Source organism: Anabrus simplex, chromosome 1 (assembly GCF_040414725.1).
Source record: "Anabrus simplex isolate iqAnaSimp1 chromosome 1, ASM4041472v1, whole genome shotgun sequence".
NCBI lineage: Eukaryota > Metazoa > Arthropoda > Insecta > Orthoptera > Tettigoniidae > Anabrus > Anabrus simplex.
The window spans coordinates 283,952,823-283,975,076 of NC_090265.1; the positions used below are offsets into that span (position 1 = coordinate 283,952,823).

The 22,254-nt window shown below is 38.2% G+C and overlaps 1 protein-coding gene across 1 annotated transcript in view; it reads right to left on the reverse strand.

Annotated features, from left to right (window-relative positions):
• Slik (Sterile20-like kinase) overlaps nucleotides 1–22,254 on the reverse strand; it is a 733,683-nt gene that overhangs the window by 235,742 nt on the left and 475,687 nt on the right. The window contains exons 14-15 of the mRNA XM_067159768.2: nucleotides 19,120–19,261; nucleotides 18,851–19,026 (exon numbers count right to left, since the gene is read on the reverse strand). Of these exons, the coding sequence (XP_067015869.2) occupies nucleotides 18,851–19,026; nucleotides 19,120–19,261 (318 nt within the window). The remainder of the gene's footprint in view (nucleotides 1–18,850; nucleotides 19,027–19,119; nucleotides 19,262–22,254) is intronic.

Consider the following 22,254-nt stretch of genomic DNA (forward strand, 5'->3'; position numbering starts at 1 on the left):
TCATCTGTATGATCAATAAAGGAAGTCTAATGAACAACCTGGAAAACATCCACATCGTTCTTGATAAATTAGAAAACGGTGAACAGAATCTTAACGAAAACAACGAAAAAAACTTCTTATACGAGCATATCAATAAATACTTGGAATGGGTAGACAGGAAACAGACAAGACGGACAAGAGATATAATCAAACACGACATCGCAGAAGCACAACCTAATCTTCCTCCTCCCTCACATGATATATTAGATGTCGACAGTACTCTTCTTCCTTTCTCCCTAGAGCATTGCACGAACTGTCAAACTGTATCACATCGTTACTACACTAGGTCACGCTCAAAGACAGACCCTCTGGACAGCGCAGAATAAACATCTTTTCCAAATAAGAACAGATGACTGCCATTTTATAACAGAGGAGTCTCCAAAGAACTTTAACCTAATAGTCAACACAGCAATTTGTTTCATCATAACCTTAGAGTATCACTTGTGCTTATTATCCTAATGTTTTTTCATCTTAGTTTTTTCCTTATACAGCTGAAGATGACCACTAAGTGTTTGAAACATGTTCTGTAAGTGTTAATATATATTCAATTTTTCCTGGGGCATAAAATAAAGTATCGATTAGGTGGTTCTTTATAATAACTTCTTGGATAAGGTTATGTGCGAAAGGAAAAACATAAGCGAAAAAGATAAATGCTTGTTAGTAGAGAAAATGAAGATGTATGCAAAGGAAATAGAGTGTAAGAAACATGACGTAAAGATGATGGATGAAAAAATAAATGCATGGAAAGGCTTCTAGTGGCGGAAAATGCAGTGAAGAACAACTTAAAAAACTGTGGAAGGACTTAAAAGTGAAGGCTAAGAAGCAGAAAGCCAAGGACACGCGGGAAATTAAAACTACAGTTGTTAACTCATTAAAATAAAGGTTGAAGTAAACAATTGCATAATTTAATGTTAATTACTGCAATTAAGTAAGAATGGGATATACCTCAAGACATGGCAGACTGCATTGCTGATTTCAGAGGTAGTTTATATTGTCTCGCATCTGGATGAATTTTGGAAAGGCTACTATTACCATGTAAATTGATAGCGGGAAGGTTATCATTTCTCTACTGGAGCTTAAAATAGGTTTTCATGGTACATAAAGTATGGTTAAGTTAGGTTAGGTGATGCTGTTTGAAAAAGAAAACTGAAACTTTGCCACAAAATTCAATCAGTCATCTTCTGTATGGTATCGACTTCTCGCTATGTGCACTTGGGAGCCCTCTCATTGGAATTCGAGGGTGATGTTCATAGTCAATTATTAACTGCTGTTGTGAAAATAATCAGAAATGAAAGACTCGTGGTAGTCCACAAACAACACACGTTGATGTATCAAAAATAATTATTGAAATAATGCCCCAGGTGTTCGATGGTATTAATTCAATTTATGACGATGATGCGATAGCAGCTAATCACATGGAAGACAAAAATAAGCTATACATGGAGCTGATGACACTTACGCTGATGGTCTGTATAATGATAATGAAGTGGGCCCAAGCCTAGACATTCTGGTGGATCACGACATTGAAATTTCTATCGCTGATACTGCTGGAAATCCTAAAGTTGGTAAGTGTAAAATTAACTTTTATTCGATAAGAAGATATTGTTGAAATTCTTTATAAACCTTTTACTGTAAGTGTATGAGCTGAAATTCTTATGGCTATACAGTACTATGATAAAGACAAATATTTTGTTGTATTACAGATCTTGGAAGTACTGAGAGAATTAGAAGACGCTCTAGCACACAGGACAATGAGATACAGTATGTAAGCAGCATGAAGAGCTACTTAAGATGTGTATGGACTTTCTTCGTATTGAGCAGGAAGAGAAGATGTCAATAATGAAGAGAGAAAGAGAGAGAGAGAGAGAGAAATGCGAGAGGAAGTACACAATATGAAAATGAATGTTTTACAACTATCGAAGAACAAAATATGTTCAATGCCCACAGAAAACTCAGCCAACTTTGTGACTTATTTAGATCACGCGTGTGAAGTATGTGAAATTGTATCGGGAATGGCAGAATAAGTTTCGAACAATGGGTAGCTATTTTCACCCTATATCGTTTACCAGTTTTGTCAGTAATTTCATATAAAGTGTGTTTATTTACAGTTTAAATACTGTTATCCTTTTATTTAGTTCACTTTTTATTTAGTTTAATCAGAGTAAAAATTTCTCAGAATACTGTCTGTATTTACAAGGGAACATGGAAAAATGCACTAACTGGTTTTCACGTTCATGAAAAGTAATCGTAGCTCGCCGAATGGCATTTCCTGCTATGTTTTCCTTGTGATTCACAAATTGAATGTTTTTGTTGTTATTCATACATATCACCTACATCCAGAGCAAAATTGTGGAGGACTGCCATAGCTACTATTGCATTGCCGCATGCTGTAGGTGTGAAGTGCATTTCCTTCTCAAGGATTTGGGATTTTTTTTTTTCCCCCACACTCTAAAAGTGCATTCCACAACACTGCGGGTTTTTGCATGAGCAGTGTTGTACCGGTGTTCAGCGGGTGTATTTGGTTGTAGGAGTGGTGTCATGTAGGGTTGGGCACCATGTCCCTGTTTCAGCACACTGTGCCGGTGCACAGTTATGTTTCACTGTTCTGGAATACGGAGCGTCAGTTGTTCCAAAACATTCTCAAGTGAGACGGAGACAGTGATTTGCTATCCCGTCAGAAGCGCCACTATGCACTGGCCTTCGCCTACTAGCTGACTGTCGATACTGGCAGTGTGTCGCCACGTACTGGAGTGTATCGTCATATCCTCTTTGTTCTGTGAGTTCTGCTGCACTGGCAACCGGCCTTTGGTACATGCGGATAACTTAATGCGTTCTGTTTGGTAAGAGCGCTGAAGCCTAGTAATATATACCGTACGAAAGACTGTAAACTTTGCATAATGTTGCACCGGAGTCCTGTTTAGGACTTTTTTACTAGAAGAAAACTGGACAGGGTGAAATGCAATTTATGTTTTTCTATTCTGTCTGCAAAGGAATCTTCAACCGGCACAATGACAAGACATTTCCAACATCTTGAAAAGGTGGAACCATTAAATTAACTTTTACTGTTGTAATTCTCAGTTCAATTTTGAACAATAATGTTTTTAGCTTTGAATTATACAGCTTACCAAGCAAAATCTAAGGCTTAAAAATCAAAATTGCTAAACTGGGCAAAGACATGAATTTTCTAAAACAATGTATGGTACACAATTTAACACCCAATTTTCTTAAAGCCAATACAAAAAAAACCATCATATCTCTCCTCAACATTTGAGATCCCCATCTAAAATCAACCAAATCTGGTTAAAAAATTAATTCAGATATTTATACAAGAGAAAATCATCTTTGAACAACCAACTCTATGAGACTCACCTTGAGGCAGCATGCTTACTCACAAGCGTTCAATGAGACTTATTCCATACCCAAGTCAACAATAAATTATTCGAAGCACTAGCTAAAAAACAACTAACTTTAGAGAGGAAGCTCAACACACTTAAAAACAACTCAGTGTCAAATAGGACTGTTACGAAAGTAACCAAAAAACTCAGTAATCCCGACAGTCTGATCGAACAATTCCATCCCCTGGTTGTCAATTTGTCCAACACAAGCCCAGATGATGATGAAAACGCGATCCTTCCAATTTTCCCCAAACATAATTGGCCAAATTTAGACAGAATTAACACAACCTCCAATTTAGTCACAGAATCTGAAATAGCCATTAGCAAAATGCCACAAGATCTACAAGACGAAATACACTGAAGAAAATGGAAATTGCAACACACAGAAGGAGTGGTGCTACATTGCTGCAATTGAACATGAAGGACGAGTGTTTGGTTGTGATTCGATGATTACACTTTCAGGTCTCCCTGACTGCAAGTTTGGACAACAATCAATACAGGATGTGCCCACCACGAGCTGCAATACATCGATGAATTCGTCGAGGCATGGAGTCAATAAGGCCCTGGATCGCTTTCTGAGGAATTGTGGCCTATGCTTGCTGCACTGCACGGGTCAGTTGTTCCAGAGTTGTGGGTGGTTGAGGACGGTTGGCCAGTTGTCGACCCATCATGTCCCACACATGCTCAATAACATTGAGGTCCGGGAATCTGGTGGGCCATTCTAAGGTTGTGATGCCGTGGAGAGCTTTTCTGAAGATGCGTGCAGTGTGAACCCGGGCACTGCCCTACTGAAACATCCCATTAGCAATGTTCGCCATCACAGGGACAACCACTGGATTGAGTACCCTATCAACGTACTGTCGAGCAGTCATAGTGCCCTCAACAAGCACTAATTGTGATTTCACATTAAAGCCAATAGCTCCCCAGACCATAATGCTTGGTGTTGGCCCTGTGTGCCCCTCGACAATAAGATCTGGGCGGCTCCTCTCCCCGGAACATTGGCGCACACCATTCCGGCGATCACTGCGGGCACGTCAATCTTTCTCGACACCAGGCTAGCCTTACACATCGCTGTTGTGGGGTCAGTGGAACACCTTCTGCAGGGACACGGGCTCGTAAGCCAGCTGCACGCAGACGATTACCAACTGTCTGTTGTGTAACGTGGAAAGCCACAGCTGCTCGAATTTGTGCTGCTGTTGCATGGGGTTCCATCCGGCCCATCTGAATGATGTGGCGATCCTCTCTCATAGTTGTCTGTCGCGCTGGGCCTGTGCCAGGTCTACGAGTGTGGGTACCTTCATTTGACCACTGCTGCCGTACACGTTGTAAAGTAGATGCCTGTCGGCGAACACGTGCAGCGACAGTCCTTAGCGATAATACATCCTAACACAGCCCAATTATGCGATCCCTCTCAAACGGCGACAGTTGTTCATAGCGTGCTCTTCTCTGTCGTCGAGGTATGTTTGACGGGGAAAACTTCACTGCATAGACTGCAAATCAACTACGCTACATCAGAGTCCGTATACTGGAGTTGATTCCTTCGCAACAAGTCACGTGGGAAGACCTGTAGCAACAATCCAATGGGTTTGAAACTTTGATCGTTTTCATACCTACACGGCATCATTCCATATCTTGAAAATACACAAACGACCAGTGCCTTCATGGTGTTGCAATTTCCATTTTCTTAAGTGTAAGATTAGACGTAGAAAGAAAATTAAATAAGATTCTCACCTCAAAAAGCAAAACAATACCCCCCAATAGTAACAACAGAGATCCCTTCGTCGAACTAGAACATATTCTTAAACTCAAAAAAGAAAATTAAAGATAATAACAACATCACAAAAGCGCACAAAGGTAACAAACCGTAGTTATGGATAAAACCGAGTACATTGAAAAACCCAAAAACTTTTTCAATAATGGCTCTTTTTCTACAGTCAAGAAAGACCCAACTCAACAAATTCAATGCCTTTTAAAGCAAACTCTAAAGACCACCTCATTTCTTTTCACCGATCAAGAAAAAGTTCGTTTATTTAACATGAACCCAGGTCTGCCCACGGTTAAAGCCTTCCCTAAAACCCACAAAGCCGACGTCCCCATCGGCCCGATTATTAATTACAGACCTAGCCCACTATATAAACTGCCCAATTCATTCAAAAATTCCTTAAGAAAGATTACAAATTTTTGTCAGATAAATCTGTAAAAAGCACCATTGAGTTGATTAAGAAATTATACAACTTTGAAATTCAACCCCACCACTCCATACACTCATTCGATACTGCCAATATGTACCCCAGTATTAATACTAAAAAACTGTTCCCCATTATCCAAAGGAATCTCAACACACATAGTGGTCTACGTAAACTTGAGATCCAGGATTTGATGACCGTCTTAAAAGCAGTAATCAACAATAATTTTTTTAATTTTTGACAACATATATCAAGATGATGGCTAGGCAATGGGGTCAGCGGTCTCAGGGATTTTAGCAGAAATATACCTAGACTTTTTAGAACACTCTGCAATTGACGACAACACTTTTACAAACATACTTTCTTGGGCCAGGTACATTGATGATACCTTGGCAATCCTAGACAGAACCGTTAATACACCCTCCACTCTTATTAACCTTAATAATATCAATCCTCATATCAAATTCACCCTTGAATCTGAATCCAATAAATCAATACGTTTTTTAGATCTTACGATAAGCTGGCTGCCAACCTCATGATCATATAAAATACACAGAAAACCCACACAAACAGCAACTCCCATTAGACAGGATTCAAAGCCATATACACTTATAATAGCTTGGTGGACTGTGCTTTTAAAATACCATTATCTAAAGAAAATTTAAATAAAGAATTGAATATCATCCGTTCCATTACCAGATTCAATGGATACAACAACACTTCTATAGAGAGAATAATTAATCAATTTAAACACTGACCAAATACAACACTAATAAAAGAAAGATCCAACCCTGCTACCTATTCTGCTTTTACTTTTAATGAGGATGTATATAGTATTGTGAATATTTTTAAGAAACACAATACTAAGATTTCCTTTTGAACCAATAACAGGAATATGGAAATGGTACATAACTCCCAGTCAGAAAACAAAACTAACATCATCTTAGGGTCAGGTGTCTACAGATTCAAATGCAATAACTGCACTTCTTCATACATTGGGCAGACCAGACGCAATTTTAAAAATTAGGTATACGGAACACATCAGCGTGATCAAATACAACAGGTTTTCGGCAATAGGGCAACATATTCATCACGAAAAACACAGTTTCACACTATAGATCATGGATACGGAAATTCTTAAGACATTAAGCAAGGGCCCTCTCCTTGATGACACTGAAAACTGTTTTATTCACCTTGACCAGTTTTTAAATCCCAACCTAAACCTAAATTAAATTTTGGAAAAATTTAACATCCTCCTTGACTTTCTCATTAAGCATCAAGTTCTCAAACAGGCGTTGGATCTTTCACGCAATACACAACACCCCTCACACTACATACGCCCACCTCATCGCCCTCCCAACCCGCCTTAAACACCTCCCTCTCCCCCCCACACTCCACGCGCCATAGTTCTCATCTCCGATGTAAAGATAGTTTCGTCTGGGAGCCGACTTCCTTCTTACAGAATACTGTTGATCGCAACTATGAGCTCACTGCATTAGCTTTACTACACATTGATTCAATCTCACTTACTAAATTACCATCCTGCGAGAACACACAACCTAAATACTTGAAATTATCTATCTGTTCTAGCTTTGTATCACCAATCTGACATTCAATTCTCTTGAATTTCTTACCTACTAACATCAATTTAGTCTTCGAGAGGCTAATTTTCATACCATACTCATTGCACCTATTTTCAAGTTCCAAGATATTACGACTGCAGGCCTTCGGCACAGTCTGCCATTAAGACCAAGTCGTCAGCATAGGCCAAACTGCTTACTACATTTCCACCTAAATGAATCCCTCCCTGCCATTTTATACCTTTCAGCAGATGATCCATGTAAACTACAGCAAAGATGAAAGATTACAGCCTTGTCTAACCACTGTAAGTACCCTGAACCAAGAACTCATTCTACCATCAATTCTCACTGGAGCCCAAATGTCAACATAAATGCCTTTGATTGATTTTCATAATCTACCTTTAATTCCATTGTCCCCCAAGTATAGTGAAAATATTTTCCCACGGTACCCTGCCACATGCTTTCTCTAGATCTACGAAACATAAACACAACTGCCTATTCCTTTCATAGCATTTTTCAATTACCTGGCGCATACTGAAAATCTGATCCTGACAACCTCTCTGTGGTCTGAAACCACACGGGTTTTCATCCAACTTCCTCTCAACGACTGATCACACCCTCCCTTCCAAGATGACAGTGAATACTGTGCCTGGTATACTAATCAATGAGATACCTCGATAGTTGTTGCAATCCTTCCTGTTCTCTTGCTTATAGATAGGTGCAATTACTGCTTTTGTCCAATCTGAAGGTACTTTACCAACACTCCAGCTAATTTTACTACTCTATGAAGCCTTTTCATCCCTGCCTTCCCACTATACTTCACCATTTCAGGTCTAATTTCATCTATTTCTGCTGCCTTATGAAAATGGAGTTTATTTACCATCCTTTCCACTTCCTCAAGCATAATTTCATCAACATCATTTTCCTCCTCCCCATGAGCTTGGCTGTTTGAAACACCACCAGGATGATTTCCTTTTACATTGAGATTATGTTCAAAATATACCCTCCACCTCTCCAGTGATTCCCTGGGATCTATTATGAGTTCACCTGAATCACTTAAAACACTGTTCATTTCCTTTTTCCCTCCCTTCCTTTCTTTATTACTGTCCGGAAAGGTTTCCCTGCTGCTTGACCCAGCATTTCCAGGTCATTACCAAAATCTTCTCACGACTTCTTTTTGTATTCAACAACTATTTGTTTCACTCTCTTTCTTTCATCTACGTACAAATCCCTGTCTGCCTTGGCCCTTGTTTGGAGCCATTTCTGATAAGCCTTCTTTTTACGTTTACAGGCTACTCTCACTTCATCATTCCACCAAGATGTTCGCCTTTTCCCATCTTTACACACAGTTGTACCTAGGCATTCCCTTGCTGTTTCTACTACAGCATCCCTGTATGCCACCCATTCACTTTCTATATCCTGAACTTGCTTTCTGTCTACTGTTTGAAACTTCTCACTAATCCATGTACTTCTAATTTCCTCGTCCTGGAGATTTTATACCCTTATTCGTTTGCAGACAGATTTCACTTTCTCTACCCTAGGCCTAGAGATACTTAGTTCACTACAGATCAGATAGTGGTCTATATCATCGAAAAATCCACGAAAAACTATTACATTCCTAACAGATTTCCTGAATTCAAAGTCTGTTAAGATATAGTCTATTATGGATCTCGTATCCCTAGCCTCCCATGTGTAGCGGTGAATAGCCGTATGCTTGAAGAATGTGTTCGTAACAGCAAAAGCCATACTAGCACAGAAGTCCAGCAAACGCTTCCCATTCCTATTAGCTTCCATATCTTCCCCACATTTACCAATCACCATTTTTTTAAATAGTACAGTATTTTACAGAGTAATTTAAATTCAAAATTTCTCCGCGTCACGGTAGAAAGCGTCTTTCACTTATTTCGGTGTATCTATAGTGTGTTTCATACTTGAAAATAGAGTTAAATTGTAATTCTTTTGTATTCAGAGTTTTAAGGAACGCCACAATATCACGTAGCAGGCAGTACGCGGAAAAGCAGAATCCACGAAAATCGGCGAGGGTTGGCGTTTCTGAATTACAAGATGGTTGTTAATTCGAAATCAAGTAAATGGAAGTCCGATTTCTGTATTACAAAGACTTCTAATTAACGAGGTTTTACTGTATCGCAAAACTAACATCAGATTTCGCCGGTGTGTCTGTAAGTGTATACACTGCACAAAAAGAATTATCCACCACTGGTCGTGTTACTGTCCAGTAAACAGCGACCACGTATGAGAAGTGTTTTAGATATGGAGTGTGACGAACTTGTAATTTAGGAGAGGATTCTAGAGTGGAACGCAGCCGGGAAGGTGGTGTGAAGAGGGTTGCGCAGTAACATTCGCGCGCTTTGTAGTATGATGTGTTTTCCGCAGAGCCAATAAAATAATTTCAGTAAGAAGTGCCTGTTTGTGTGGGTCGCAAGTGAACGTTTAGAGTTTTATTTGTAATATCATAATCAACGAATTTAGGGAATTATTTGCATGTGTACGATGAATCCAGGAAGAGCAAAAAAAAAAAAATATATTGTATTGACAGGCGAGGGAAATAGTATTTAAGTCATAAATGAAAGAAAAGTTCCACCTAATCAATACTATTTTATTATCACATACCATTATCATACTATTTTATTCTCTGCAATAGGACAGCACATGCACGATTACAAACATAATTTTACGGATATAATGATCTGAAAATATTAAATACAAATCCGAAAGGCCCTCTGCTTAATAAATACGAGGAATTATACATAACATTTGATCAATATACAAATCCCAATTACAATATCAACAAACTAACTGAGAAAACTAACATTTTATTTAATAAAATTATCCCAATTGTAAAGAATGCTTACATCAGATTAGTCAACAAACAGCATCATACGCAAGCCATAGCGCAGACAGCGGACACGCCCGGCCCCGGCCATACACACAACAAGGCTTTCCCCACACACCCCTCCAACCCCTTCACAACAGCCGACAACATTATCAGAAGTACAAGGTACAATATGCGACAGACAGCCAAGCAGCAAACATCTCAACCACCCCACAGCAGTAAGTAAATTTTCACAGAACTCACACACTAGTATTCAACTTTTATTTCAATCAGAATTTCTAATTCAATCATTTCGACTTGCAGATATTCACCATCATAAGAAAGGAAAGAGCCACCATTAACGACCTTGGATTCAAAAAGTGAACAATTTCTAGAACATTAGTCAACGTCAAACAAATAGGACTATCCACAAGTTACAAATACTAAATTGGAGAGTGGTTGAGTAATATTTAATGCATATTGGCAATGATTACTGTATCGGGCGGTACACCTCCACGCCGCTAGTTCAAATATTGCGCCAGTTGAAACTCCTCTACAGGAGAAAGCCTGAACTATAAAAAACTGTATTAACTCGACAGTTTCTCCGAAGATGGCTCTGTGTGAATTTTGATGTGTTTTTGTTTGTAATTGATCAAGAAGTGTGGACGTTCTCTACCAGATGTCTCTACTAAAAACTATGATTACGCACTCTGGTGCAAAGGAATGAACTTTCTTTAAGAAATTTTGTATTCTTAAGTTTTGTCTTTACTACATTTTGTTCTTTTATTTTTTGGGTTGACAATATTAATCTTTCTGTCCGCCAGTTTTGAACTCGGCCAATCCCGAATTTAATTAATTAATTTTTGACCAATAGTGTATGGCTTCTTCGATATGGATATGTAGCTCTAAGCTATCCAATAAAGTTGAGGGGGTGTGTCTATTCATTCTTGAAAGGCCTCAAATTTTCCACGAGGGTATAAAAACTGCTGATTTTCTTGTCTCGGGGCCACTCGTATAACGTCTAACTCTGTGTGTGGATATGTAGCAGGGGGCGGGAAGCGCCTCTTTCTTCAAGCAGCAGCTCTTCAACAAGGCAATGGCCTATTAAAATCTTTATTTCTCGCTAACTCAGCAGTTTAACTCTCGGGGAGGGTTCGAAACCTTTTAATATGTAACCTACCACTTTAAAATGTAAATTCCTCTTCTGTCTATGTAAAAACTACAAATCTCTTTAACTGTAAAGCGGGGATAGAGAGTGCTTTTCCCTCTCGAGCTCCCCTTCATTTTGAAATTGAGGTGACTACGTTTTCATAACCGTTTCTACGCTTCCTTAATGTATTAAAGTTTTCTCATACGAATCACCTCATTAGCTTGGGATTAGTCCCTGTATTATCGGCCTAGCACCACATAGGTTTAAAAAAAAACTTTAGTGCAGGAGTGCAAGTAATCGCCTCCATTCAATTTTGTATTTGGGGCCATTTATTTAACTCGTTTTGTTTTCCTTCCTGAAAAGGCCCATTAGACTGGGTACGAAATACCCCTGTTTCTTTGTGTGCTTTGAGGGCAGACAGAAGTGAAATTCGTTGTGGCCTTTGATAGGCTTGAACTTCGAGAGCGGGTCTGCTCTTTCCTAAATTTGATCTCTGTGTGCCTCTAGGAGGCTTAACATTGTAATTTGGAGCAAGTGCTCCTTGGCATGATGGGGTTTTCTGCCCCTTTGTTCGATTTTGTACCTTGATAAAGTTGGGCTAATAGCTCAAGGATTGTGATTGTGGGGCTCGAAGCCCAGACCTTGTAATGATCCCCTAACACTTGTAATTTCTTTGTATCCGATTTTGGCTTGTTGTTGACTTAAGTTTTCAAATTCTATGTTACCATTGTTAAGTTTTGAAAATATAACCTTCGTTGAAATTTTAATTCATCTTTCGAACTTGTAGTTAGACCCATTCCAGCCCACACCTTCTTTCACCTCTGCTGGTCCATGGGTAACTCCGTAACAATTACAATAATTTAAACATATAACTTGCAAACAACATAAGGTGTCTGTCACTTATTACTTTGGACTGTCAATTGAAGTTTACGTCCAACGCACATCACAGTGATTTTAATGTTTTAATGTGTTTAAGAGTTTTGCTTATGAGCTATTTTACATCATTCTAACATAATACGCACTGTAACAACGCAAGAACTACTGTTACCTGCCGCTTTAGACAGTCAACAGTGCAATCAAGCACGTTAAACCATGTTTACTAATTTTTTATCGTGACTTTTATTGTTTTAATGTGTTTAAGTGTTCTGTTTATGGGCTAACTTCTTATTATTCTAATATAACACGAACTGTACAACGCAAGGAACCACTGTTACCTGCCGCATTAGACAATCGACAGTGCAGTCAAGCACGTTAAACCATGTTTACTAATGTTTTATTTTGGCTAGTCATTTGTTTTATTGAACTATCAACACGTATCTCTCTATTTAGTGTAAATTATTGTTAAAACGACTATAATACTGACTATTTTACAATTGTTCAACTAAGTTCATTTCATACAGGACTAAATATTCATAAGATTGCAGATTGATTAAACTGACTAGGCAAATGCCTAAGTTAAAAATACTCTGACATACACATCACGTTAAAGAAAAGACGAACTCATATTAGTTCTTACATATGTACATTGAGTGTAATAAGAGCAATTAATTTTTGTAATTGCAACTATGTAAAACATAGAATTCTTAGCATGGATATAACCACTATAAAATTGTTGAATTCTAGAGGATGTCATTAGCTCTCAATATGAGGCATAGTAGGTAAATGCAATTCTAGTGTAGCTGAAGATGACCTTCTGAGAGGTCGAAACCGGTCAAAAAAAAACAACAACATGTGATAATAAAATAGTATTGATTAGGTGAAACTTTTCTTTCATTTATGACTTATGGTGACTATCAATACGGAACAAAAATGAAATTTATCAATCAAGGAAATAGTATTTAGAGTGTATTTTGTAAGCATGCAGCAGCAGGCATTCAGAGGCGTTCACGCCTCAAAAGAAGATAGCACTCGCGTGTGGTATCGGCCTGTGAACAGAACTGGCCCATCCATTTACCTTCCTTAATATCCCGAAAATTTCCCTGAACACTTTCTCGGAATTTGGTGTTAAAAATTAATTTAGACTTTTAGGAAACATTTAAGCCCATGAAAAATGTCATTGCTTTGGAATTCAAGATATAACTGGAGGATAAAATGTTTACACTTTGGGCTGTTATGCTTTCTGCGCTTCGCCTTCCATTTCTCTCAACTTCCATTTACCTTCTTTCGAAAATTTCCCTCAACACTTTCTCGAGGTTTGATGTTAAAAATTAATTTAGACTTTCAGGAAACTTTTAAGCCCACGAAAAATATAGGTCATCGCTTAGGAATTCAAGATATAACTGGATGAAAAAAACGTTTACACTTTCGGGCTGTTATGCTCTCTGCGCTTCGCCTTTCATTTCTCTCAACTTCCATTTACCTTCTTTCGAAAATTCCCCTCAACACTTTCTCGGGGTTTGATGTTAAAAATTAATTTGGACTTTCAGGAAACTTTTAAGCCCACGAAAAATATAGGTCATCGCTTTGGAATTAAAGATATAACTCGATGAAAAAACGAAGGCCCACTTGCTCATTTTCACGGAAAATATATTTCATAGCAGTGATAATGTATTTTTATCATCTCAGGGAAAGCAGCTATATCTGTAAATTTACATGTTCATATTTGCGTAAAGACAACCTGCACCTCACAGAGTGATACGAAATGTTTGTTTATGCCTGCGTTAGTCTTTCGATGCAAGGAATTTTTGTTCATTTAATTTTTTTTTCATAATGAGCCTTCCTAAAATGAGGGTGCAGGCATTATTCGACGGCGGTGATTATTAGGGTAAATACGGTATTAGAGAATATTTATATAGATATCGACCAATATAACAATCCCGTGCATAACTTGAATGAAATCAACGAAAAGAGAAATATATTACTGGAAACCTTTGTCCAGCTTATCTGTGAACAATTTATTAATAAAGATGAGTTTCACTGCCAACATTCTAGAACAAGACCCGGCTTTCCTTCAACTTCCTTCTCTCGTGACTCACCTCGTCCCTCCCCCTTCGCCCCTCCTTCTCTATTCCCCCACCCAACCGCATCAGCACAGAAACACGGTAAGCCACACACAAGCTTAGTTGTCAATGTGACTTGAGACTGACAAGGTCATTTCCATTCGAGACGACAACTTTTATTTACAAGCAAGTTAGAAGAGTTTTCTTTTCTTGCATTATTTTTAACTTGTTTTTCATCCACTCATAACTCCTTTCCTCATTACAGATGTTACACACATTTTAATCCATCGTAGCACAGTGTTTTCATTTTAACTGTCAGCAAGTTTTATTTGACAATCAAGAACGACCCATCAGACGAGAGGACTTTGTACCTCAATATGTTTTTAATTCATTAATCATGATCACTATCATTTCACTTCATCAAGATTTTTAATTTGTTTGTATTATGTAACAATTGTTCTGCTACTGAAGATGGCCTTGAGAATAGGCTGAAACATGTATTGACTTTGTTTCATCTAACAGATGAGTTGATTTGTATTGATAAGGAGGATTTTATAAATAAAATTGAAAAACTTCATCAACAACATAGTACAAAAGTCGCTTTTGAGACTCATTTCACCATGTCATAAAGATATTTTCACAAGAGGAGATAAAAGTTTGATAAACATATTAAAATCTAACTAACACATTACCATAATCTCAACATCAGAATGTGTAATATCAACAAATATATCAGGATCACGCAAGACTATTATGCCTCTAACGCGTAGCAAACATTGCTACCTATTTTAATAATAATAATAATAATAATAATAATAATAATAATAATAATAATAATAATAATAATAATAATAATAACATTATTAATAATATTAATAACAACAAAAACAACAACAACAATATATATTCATATTATTATATTTATTCATGAGTTATATTTTTGGCCTTATGCCGTGTAAATAATTGTAAACCCACTCAATGTTTCGAAAGGAACCTTGCCTTTCTTCATCAGGAGACAAAAGAGAAAAGAAACGACGTATTAATGGTTGCTAGGAGAAAGCAGCAAGGAAGCTTGAAATGGTGCCCAAAGATGTAAAAGGGACGCCATTTTAGCCCTATGCTAGAGACAATGAATGGCAATAGCAAAGCATTACTCTCTAATGGTTCTGATAATAGGTAGCCATGATTCACTGAGGTTGTAACCTGTATTGCGGTTGAAATTATCTGGATGTTTACTATTTCAACCCCCTCCCTGATAATTCTTGGGCGATATTGCTTTATACGGGCAAGAACATCCACTTCTTGGAACAAGACATCATGACCAGGTGTTAAAGCATGATCAGGAACAGCTGATTTATCAGGTTGGTTGAGTCTAATACATCTGGTATGTTCTTTGATGCGAGTACACACCGTTCTCGAAGTCTGCCCAATATAAACCTTGCCACAAGTACAGGGAACTCTGTAGATACCAGGTTGTTGCAATTTAGGATAGTTTGCCTAAATTTAGGATAGTTCAATTCACTTTTACTATTAAAGCTTCGAAGTGTGAAGAGACAACCAGGCCGCAGGCTGAGCCTTCCATATCTGGAGATATCCGCGAGCTTCCCAAGAGGCCACACTGTATTTCGAACAGACGGCTCCTTACATAAGGTGACAGACAACCATGGGAGTCAGTGTGAGGGAAGGAGAAGAAAGGATGCAACAGTAATGGCTGAGCTCAGTGTGAGTCAGTTAGCAGCGAAGTGTGAGTACAGCCTGGGTTGAGAGCGTCAGTCTGTTGAGTGTCTGTCTGTGGGAGCTGATTACTTGTTTACTGAATCCCTGGCGACGTGTTTGTGTCTCTCTTGGACCAGCTGTTGGAAGGGCACATCTAAGTGTTCTAGTACAGTGGGGAAGAGATCACTGGAATGTCAGCAGGGGGCTGTGAACCGAGTTCTATATGAGTGTGGACAGCGAACATCATTCTGAGCGGCGAGTTGTGAACTGTGGGCTGTAACAGCGGCAATGAGAGGAATGTGTGGCTGAGTGAGTCTGTAGTGCAAATGATCAGAGTCTGTGTGTACTAGTGTAAATAAAAGTGAGAATAACAGAGACCGCGTACTGCGTAATTGTGTTTCATGGGTGTAAGTTGTGAGCTCAGTAATCCTGTGTGATAATGTGTAGTTTTAAAAATTAGATAATTTTATAAATAAGACGCTACAGGTTCTGTCTTTATCCACCCAGCCAACACATTACAACATCATATACGAGCGATTAAGCGCGCACGATTTTTTCCGTTACTGATATTTATGCACCCTAGCGATGATATTGCAAGCGATCGATTACCTTCGGCATCGTTTCCTCGCTATGTGTACTAGCTTCTCGTCGACATTCGAAGGTGATGTCGGAGTCGATTAGTAATATACGTCGACAGCTGTTACTTAAAGAAAATTCGAAATGAAAGAGAACATATTTTAGTAATAAATGCGTCAATAACGTGTCCGATAACGGTTGTTAACTTGTTAAAAATTAAGGCTGACTAAACGACCGCTTAATTTTGAGGCTAAACACTGAAATTAAATAAGAATGGGATAGGCCTACACCTCGAGATATGACAGAGTGCTTAATTGATTTCAGAGGTTAGTTTATATTTTACCGCGTCTGGTTAAATTACGGAAAGGCTATTACGAAAATCTATAGCGAGAAAGGTATAATTTCTGTACTGGCGCTTGAAGTGTGTTTTCATCATACATATAGTATGGTTAAGTTAGGATACGTGACACTGTTTGAATAAGAAAACTGAAACGTTTGCATGCGATCGATCATCTTTGGTACGGTATAGTTTTCTCAATTTGTGCATTTGCGAACTCCCTCATTGACATTCAAAGGCGATGTTGATTAGTAATACCCATCAACTGCTGTTCCCTATTTTAAAAAATTCGAAATGAAAGAGGACAACACGTTTTCGTAATAAATGCGTAAATAACGTGGCCGATGGCAGTTAACTCGTTAAAAATAAAAACTGAAGTAAACGATATCTTAATTTTAATGTTATACACGGAAATTAAGTAAGAATGTGATACACCTCAAGATATGGCAGAGTACATCAATGATTTCAGAGGATATTTCATATCTTCTCGCGTCTAGTTACGGCTATTTACACGTACATTTTTCGCGAGGAGGTTATTTCTCTACATGAGTTTCAAATATGTTTTCATGATAGGCTTACATATACGGTAAGTTTAGGTGACGATGTTTGAAGAAGAAAGCTGAGGTGTTTGCCACAGAAATCTCTGGAGTGATACCGTATTTCTCCGAATCCAAGGCTTTTTTCCCTCAGAATCTCATGCGAAAACAGTAAGTTAATGGATACCACTGGCAACTACCGCGGTAACCACGCCGCTTCTTTTCACACACGCACAGAACTCGTTGACAATAAACGGACGCCTCTTTACTACGCATCGCTAGCCGCGACAACCGGTTGTAGAGAGCCTGTGTGTTTCTCAAATCTGCAGAATGGCATCAAAGCATGCGACCCTTCGAATTCTTAGAAGAGCCATGGCTACTCAGTGGCAGAGTCATAACGCGTCTATTGTACTAGATGCTTAGTAAAATTAAGGTTTATAGACAGCAGGAATATTTTCGTGATGAATAGTCGTATTGTAAAGATACGTGGAAAAAGTATTGCCGGCAAATTTTTAATGGGTTCTAGTCGATATTATGACGCCAATTTTAAGTTAATGTTTATTAAACACTCGGAAATGTAGAATAATTGTGCAGCCGCAAGAAAATACGGCATAGGCCTAACTAAAGCCAATATTTGGCGTTAGCGTGAGAACAAAGAGCTAAAAAACGCCTTCAGTGGTCTGCAACAAGGACGCTTTAAAGAAGTCGAAGATGAAATTGTGAGGTATGTGCATGAAAAACGCAAGGGCGGAATGGCCATACCGTGGCGCAATAAACTCGTTCGTTGATTTTCAACGTTCGCGATTAGGCCTATAAATCGCTAGCCGCTGAATTTGGCCGAACCCGACAAGCGAGACGTGTGTGTAGCGGTAGCCGGTTATATCTGACGCTGCATAAAAGTAACAGTTTTATCGACAGCAAGAATAATTTCCTGATGAATCGTTGTATTGTAGGGACGCATGGAATATGTATTGCCGGAAAATTTTCAATGTGTTTTCTTCGGTATTATGATGCCAATGTTAGTTAATGGTCCTTAAACCCGAGGAAATAAAGAATAATTGTGCAGCCACAAAAAAAAAAAAAAAAAAAAAGTAATACGGCATAACGAAAGTCAATGTTCGGCGTTTAAAAATAGTCTAAAAATGCGCAGGCCTACTGTACAACAAGACATTCATATGGTTTTACAAACTTCTTTTTGAGCCTGATTTAAATTTCTTGAAGGAAAAAGTGGGGTTCATCTTGGATTCGGAGAAATATCTATATATTTTTCAGAATGAAATTAAACACACACTTTCACGCAGTATCGGATTACGAAAAATAACAAACAAGTAAGCCGTAGTGATGATATCATCTGCGGAAACGCAAGTTTTGAACAAACTGATTGCCGTTTCATACCAATTTTAAAGTGCATAAAGGGTTTTCCGACTTTTATACAAAAATCGGATATAACGACAATCCGTTATAGCGAGTAAATTTTTCGCTGTTATGAATTATCGCTATAACGGACTTCTACTGTATTCCTAAAAGCTAGATGAAGTATGAAAGAAAATTGCAGTTACATACCTAAATATATGATCATCATATATTTTTCCATTTTCATCGTCACCGTAAATAACTTTACTTGTAGTTGTAGTGACAACAACTCCATCAATTTCAAACTTTCGAGTTCTTTTTCGTGTCTTCTTCTTCAAATTCATAATATGCAATTCTTCCTTTGTTCGACCACTTCGATTCACATCCTATAAACGAAAAATAAATATTCAGAGGAAAACAATAGAAGATTTCTTATTATTTAACAAAAATGTCCTAAAACATAAAAAAAACTAAATTACCCTGGTATAATCTCGTTTGTGTCGTAATACCACTTCTTCATCCAAATCTCCAGTAGTCTGAGAGTCAAGTCCAGGTCTGTTTTCCTTGTTGCTACCTCGGCTATCTTGACTGATTGTAGTAGACACACTTTCTGCATCGGATCTGTAACATTGAGGGACAGATTAAGGAAACTGTTTAAAGGGCTTTAAATCTTTTCTTTCAAAACAAATGTATGCTACCATAAATAAAAGGCAGTACTGTACTGGCTCGAATAAAGACAATGTTCTTCAAATAAATACGTATCAATAAAAGTCAGTCATTTTATATGTGCAGCCAAACATTCATTATTTTTGTGAAGAGTCCACACTTCAACACCATACAGAAGAGTAGAAAAATAACATCTTAATACATGCTGGGGTATATCGATAATTAGCGTGAGCAGTTTTATGTCAGCAATTTTTCGACAACATGGTAACCATGCCAACCAGTATATGTCATCTATGTATACTGGGACAGGACAAAAATGTACCCATGCTTCTATGTCTCTCTGTGTAGCAGAGGAACTTAGTAAAATATATAACATGAACATTTTTAAAATGCTCTGTTGTTTCTGTAAATAAAGGGTCAAGTCATGGCTGCAAAGTTGAGTTTTATCTTCATGAAGAAAGATCTTGCTCTCTCAATCCTACATGTGATTTCATATGCACGATCCCAAAGTTTATTTAGATAGAACCCTAAATAGGTAAATGTAGGGACGCTCTCCATTAGCTGTAACATTCCCCAATTGCACAGGCTTGTGTGGTGAAGTTGTCATGCACATTGCTAAAGTTGCCACGTACATTGCAAATGAGCTCAAGGCCATGAATAAATTGATATTTCTTGAGTTTTGATGATTTTTCCCAATTGAGGCTTATGATCTATTGTTGCTTGGGTTGGCTTCATTGTGTTAATGTACTCAGTTTCCAGTGAGGGTACACCGTGTGTACAGAGGGTGTATTTGCCACTTCAGTTAGTCTCTCAAGCCAGTTTTACATACACGTGTATACTCGCACTTAACAGCCACTACAGCAGTGTGTCATACACACACGCTCTGTACATTACTATAGTGAAATAGCATTTTCATGGCATGTATCAAGCATTCATGGAAAATGTGTATACTAGTGAGTTCTAGAAGCTTTCATCTTATTGATCACCCATATTTCACAACAAATAAGCTCATCACTTTATGCGCCATTGAAATTAGGAATAACATGTCTTACACCCTCTGTTGAGGCAAAATAGAAACTAATGACTCCTAGGTGGCTTGATCTTAACTACCACCTATGCTTAGTATAATTGAAAAAGGAAGGCGAGTCCTACATTTAAATCTTTTTCTTAGAGGCAAAAATTATTCTTTGACATAATTCATGTCACTTTCTGCACTATTGGATCACTAACAAAACTGCTTACACTACCTTTTACCAACTTTCAATTTTGGAACCTGAATGACAATGCAAAGACCCTATAATTTTTCACGGAACCAGTTCAGCAGCACTTCCATTGACAATATTTCTGAAGTATGATACAACGCAGCTCTGTTCCGCAGCATACACCGGCACTTCGACATAACATTGTGCTTGTACCTGCATGTGATTAGCGCCCACGAAACGTCAAGAGGTTTGAGCTCTACTTTAGTTGGTTTACTGCTGTTAGAATCCTTGGATGTGATAGTGTCTCATGCTAATAAATTTGGTTGTCATTTAGCATTGTATAATAAAACTGAAAGAAGCCAACAATATATTAAAATAAAACTTTTGTTATTACATCTTAGGGCTTATTGTGGCATTTGCTCTACTACTGTGCAATGGCTGCTGGCAAATTATGTCAATAAAGTTGGTCACCTAGATTTACATAATAAAACTAAGGGAAGCCTACAATATTTTCAACTAATAAAACATTTGATCATACATCAACTTTAGGGCTTATTAAATTGTCTGAGTTATGCCAGATTAAAAATGTAATTACCGTATTTCACGGCATAATCGTCGCCACCGCGTAATCGTCGCATCCTTTATTTTCAATACAAAAATCGGGCTTTAAACCTTTAATTACGTAATCGTCGCACGTCCAAATTTTGTTCACTAATCTGGTTAAAAGGTAAATGGAACTGCAACGTAAGTTGCACATGAATGCGCAATTTAAATACGTGCATGGTTTATGGGCAATTTGGCAACACAGTCACGTTTGCGACATGTTGCACAACGCATAAATAAATAATACCGGTATATGTACGACGCATGGCTTACCGGTAGACTATCGGCAGTTTGACAACGTGGTCGCGAAACAGTGTACTATTTATTCACCACCTACATATTATGATTACCAGTAGGCTATCGGCAGTTTGACAACGTGGTCGCGAGACAGTGTACTATTTATTCACCACCTACATATTATGAGTTCCCATTTGAAATACGTAAGGCTGTAAGTTATCGCTTATCGGCAACGTCGCCAGGAAATACCGGCTAGGTAGGTTGAATGGACCTCGAACCAGCCCTCAGATACAGGTAAAATTCCCTGACCCGACCGTGAATTGAACCCGAGGCCTCCGTGTAAGAGGCAAGCACGCTACCCCTACACCATGGGGCCGGCTCCTGTGTTATTGCGCACAAAGTGAAATCCAAGACAATAACGCAGATTTCCACGGAATTATTCAGCCGAATTATTTACGATGTCTCAGTTGTCATCGCTAGACTCTTATCTTACTACTACGTCATAAGTGTACGGGCATGGGATGAAAACTTTTATCCAAGCAGTCAAGATAATTATTATCCAATGCTATTAAAGTTTTATTTTATAAACTCGTCAGTAATGTAATGTAAAATCATCAATAACTGGGAAGAAATATTAACCTAATTACCGTATGTTTAAAAGAAATTGAAAAAAATGAATGTTTGTTACTGACGTCTCGGAATACAGTCAACTATACAGTAGATCTACACCGCGCTAGCTAGAGCTCCGGTTTGCGAGCTTTGCGCAAGCGCAGTAGTGTGTCGCAACCAACGAGCTAAAACTGATAAATTGTTGCATGCTTCCTTGCTGCCTAACAGTACTGGCTGCTCTGGAATGGACAGATCACAGATGCATTTATTTGTTTCAGATTTACGTGATTACTGTAG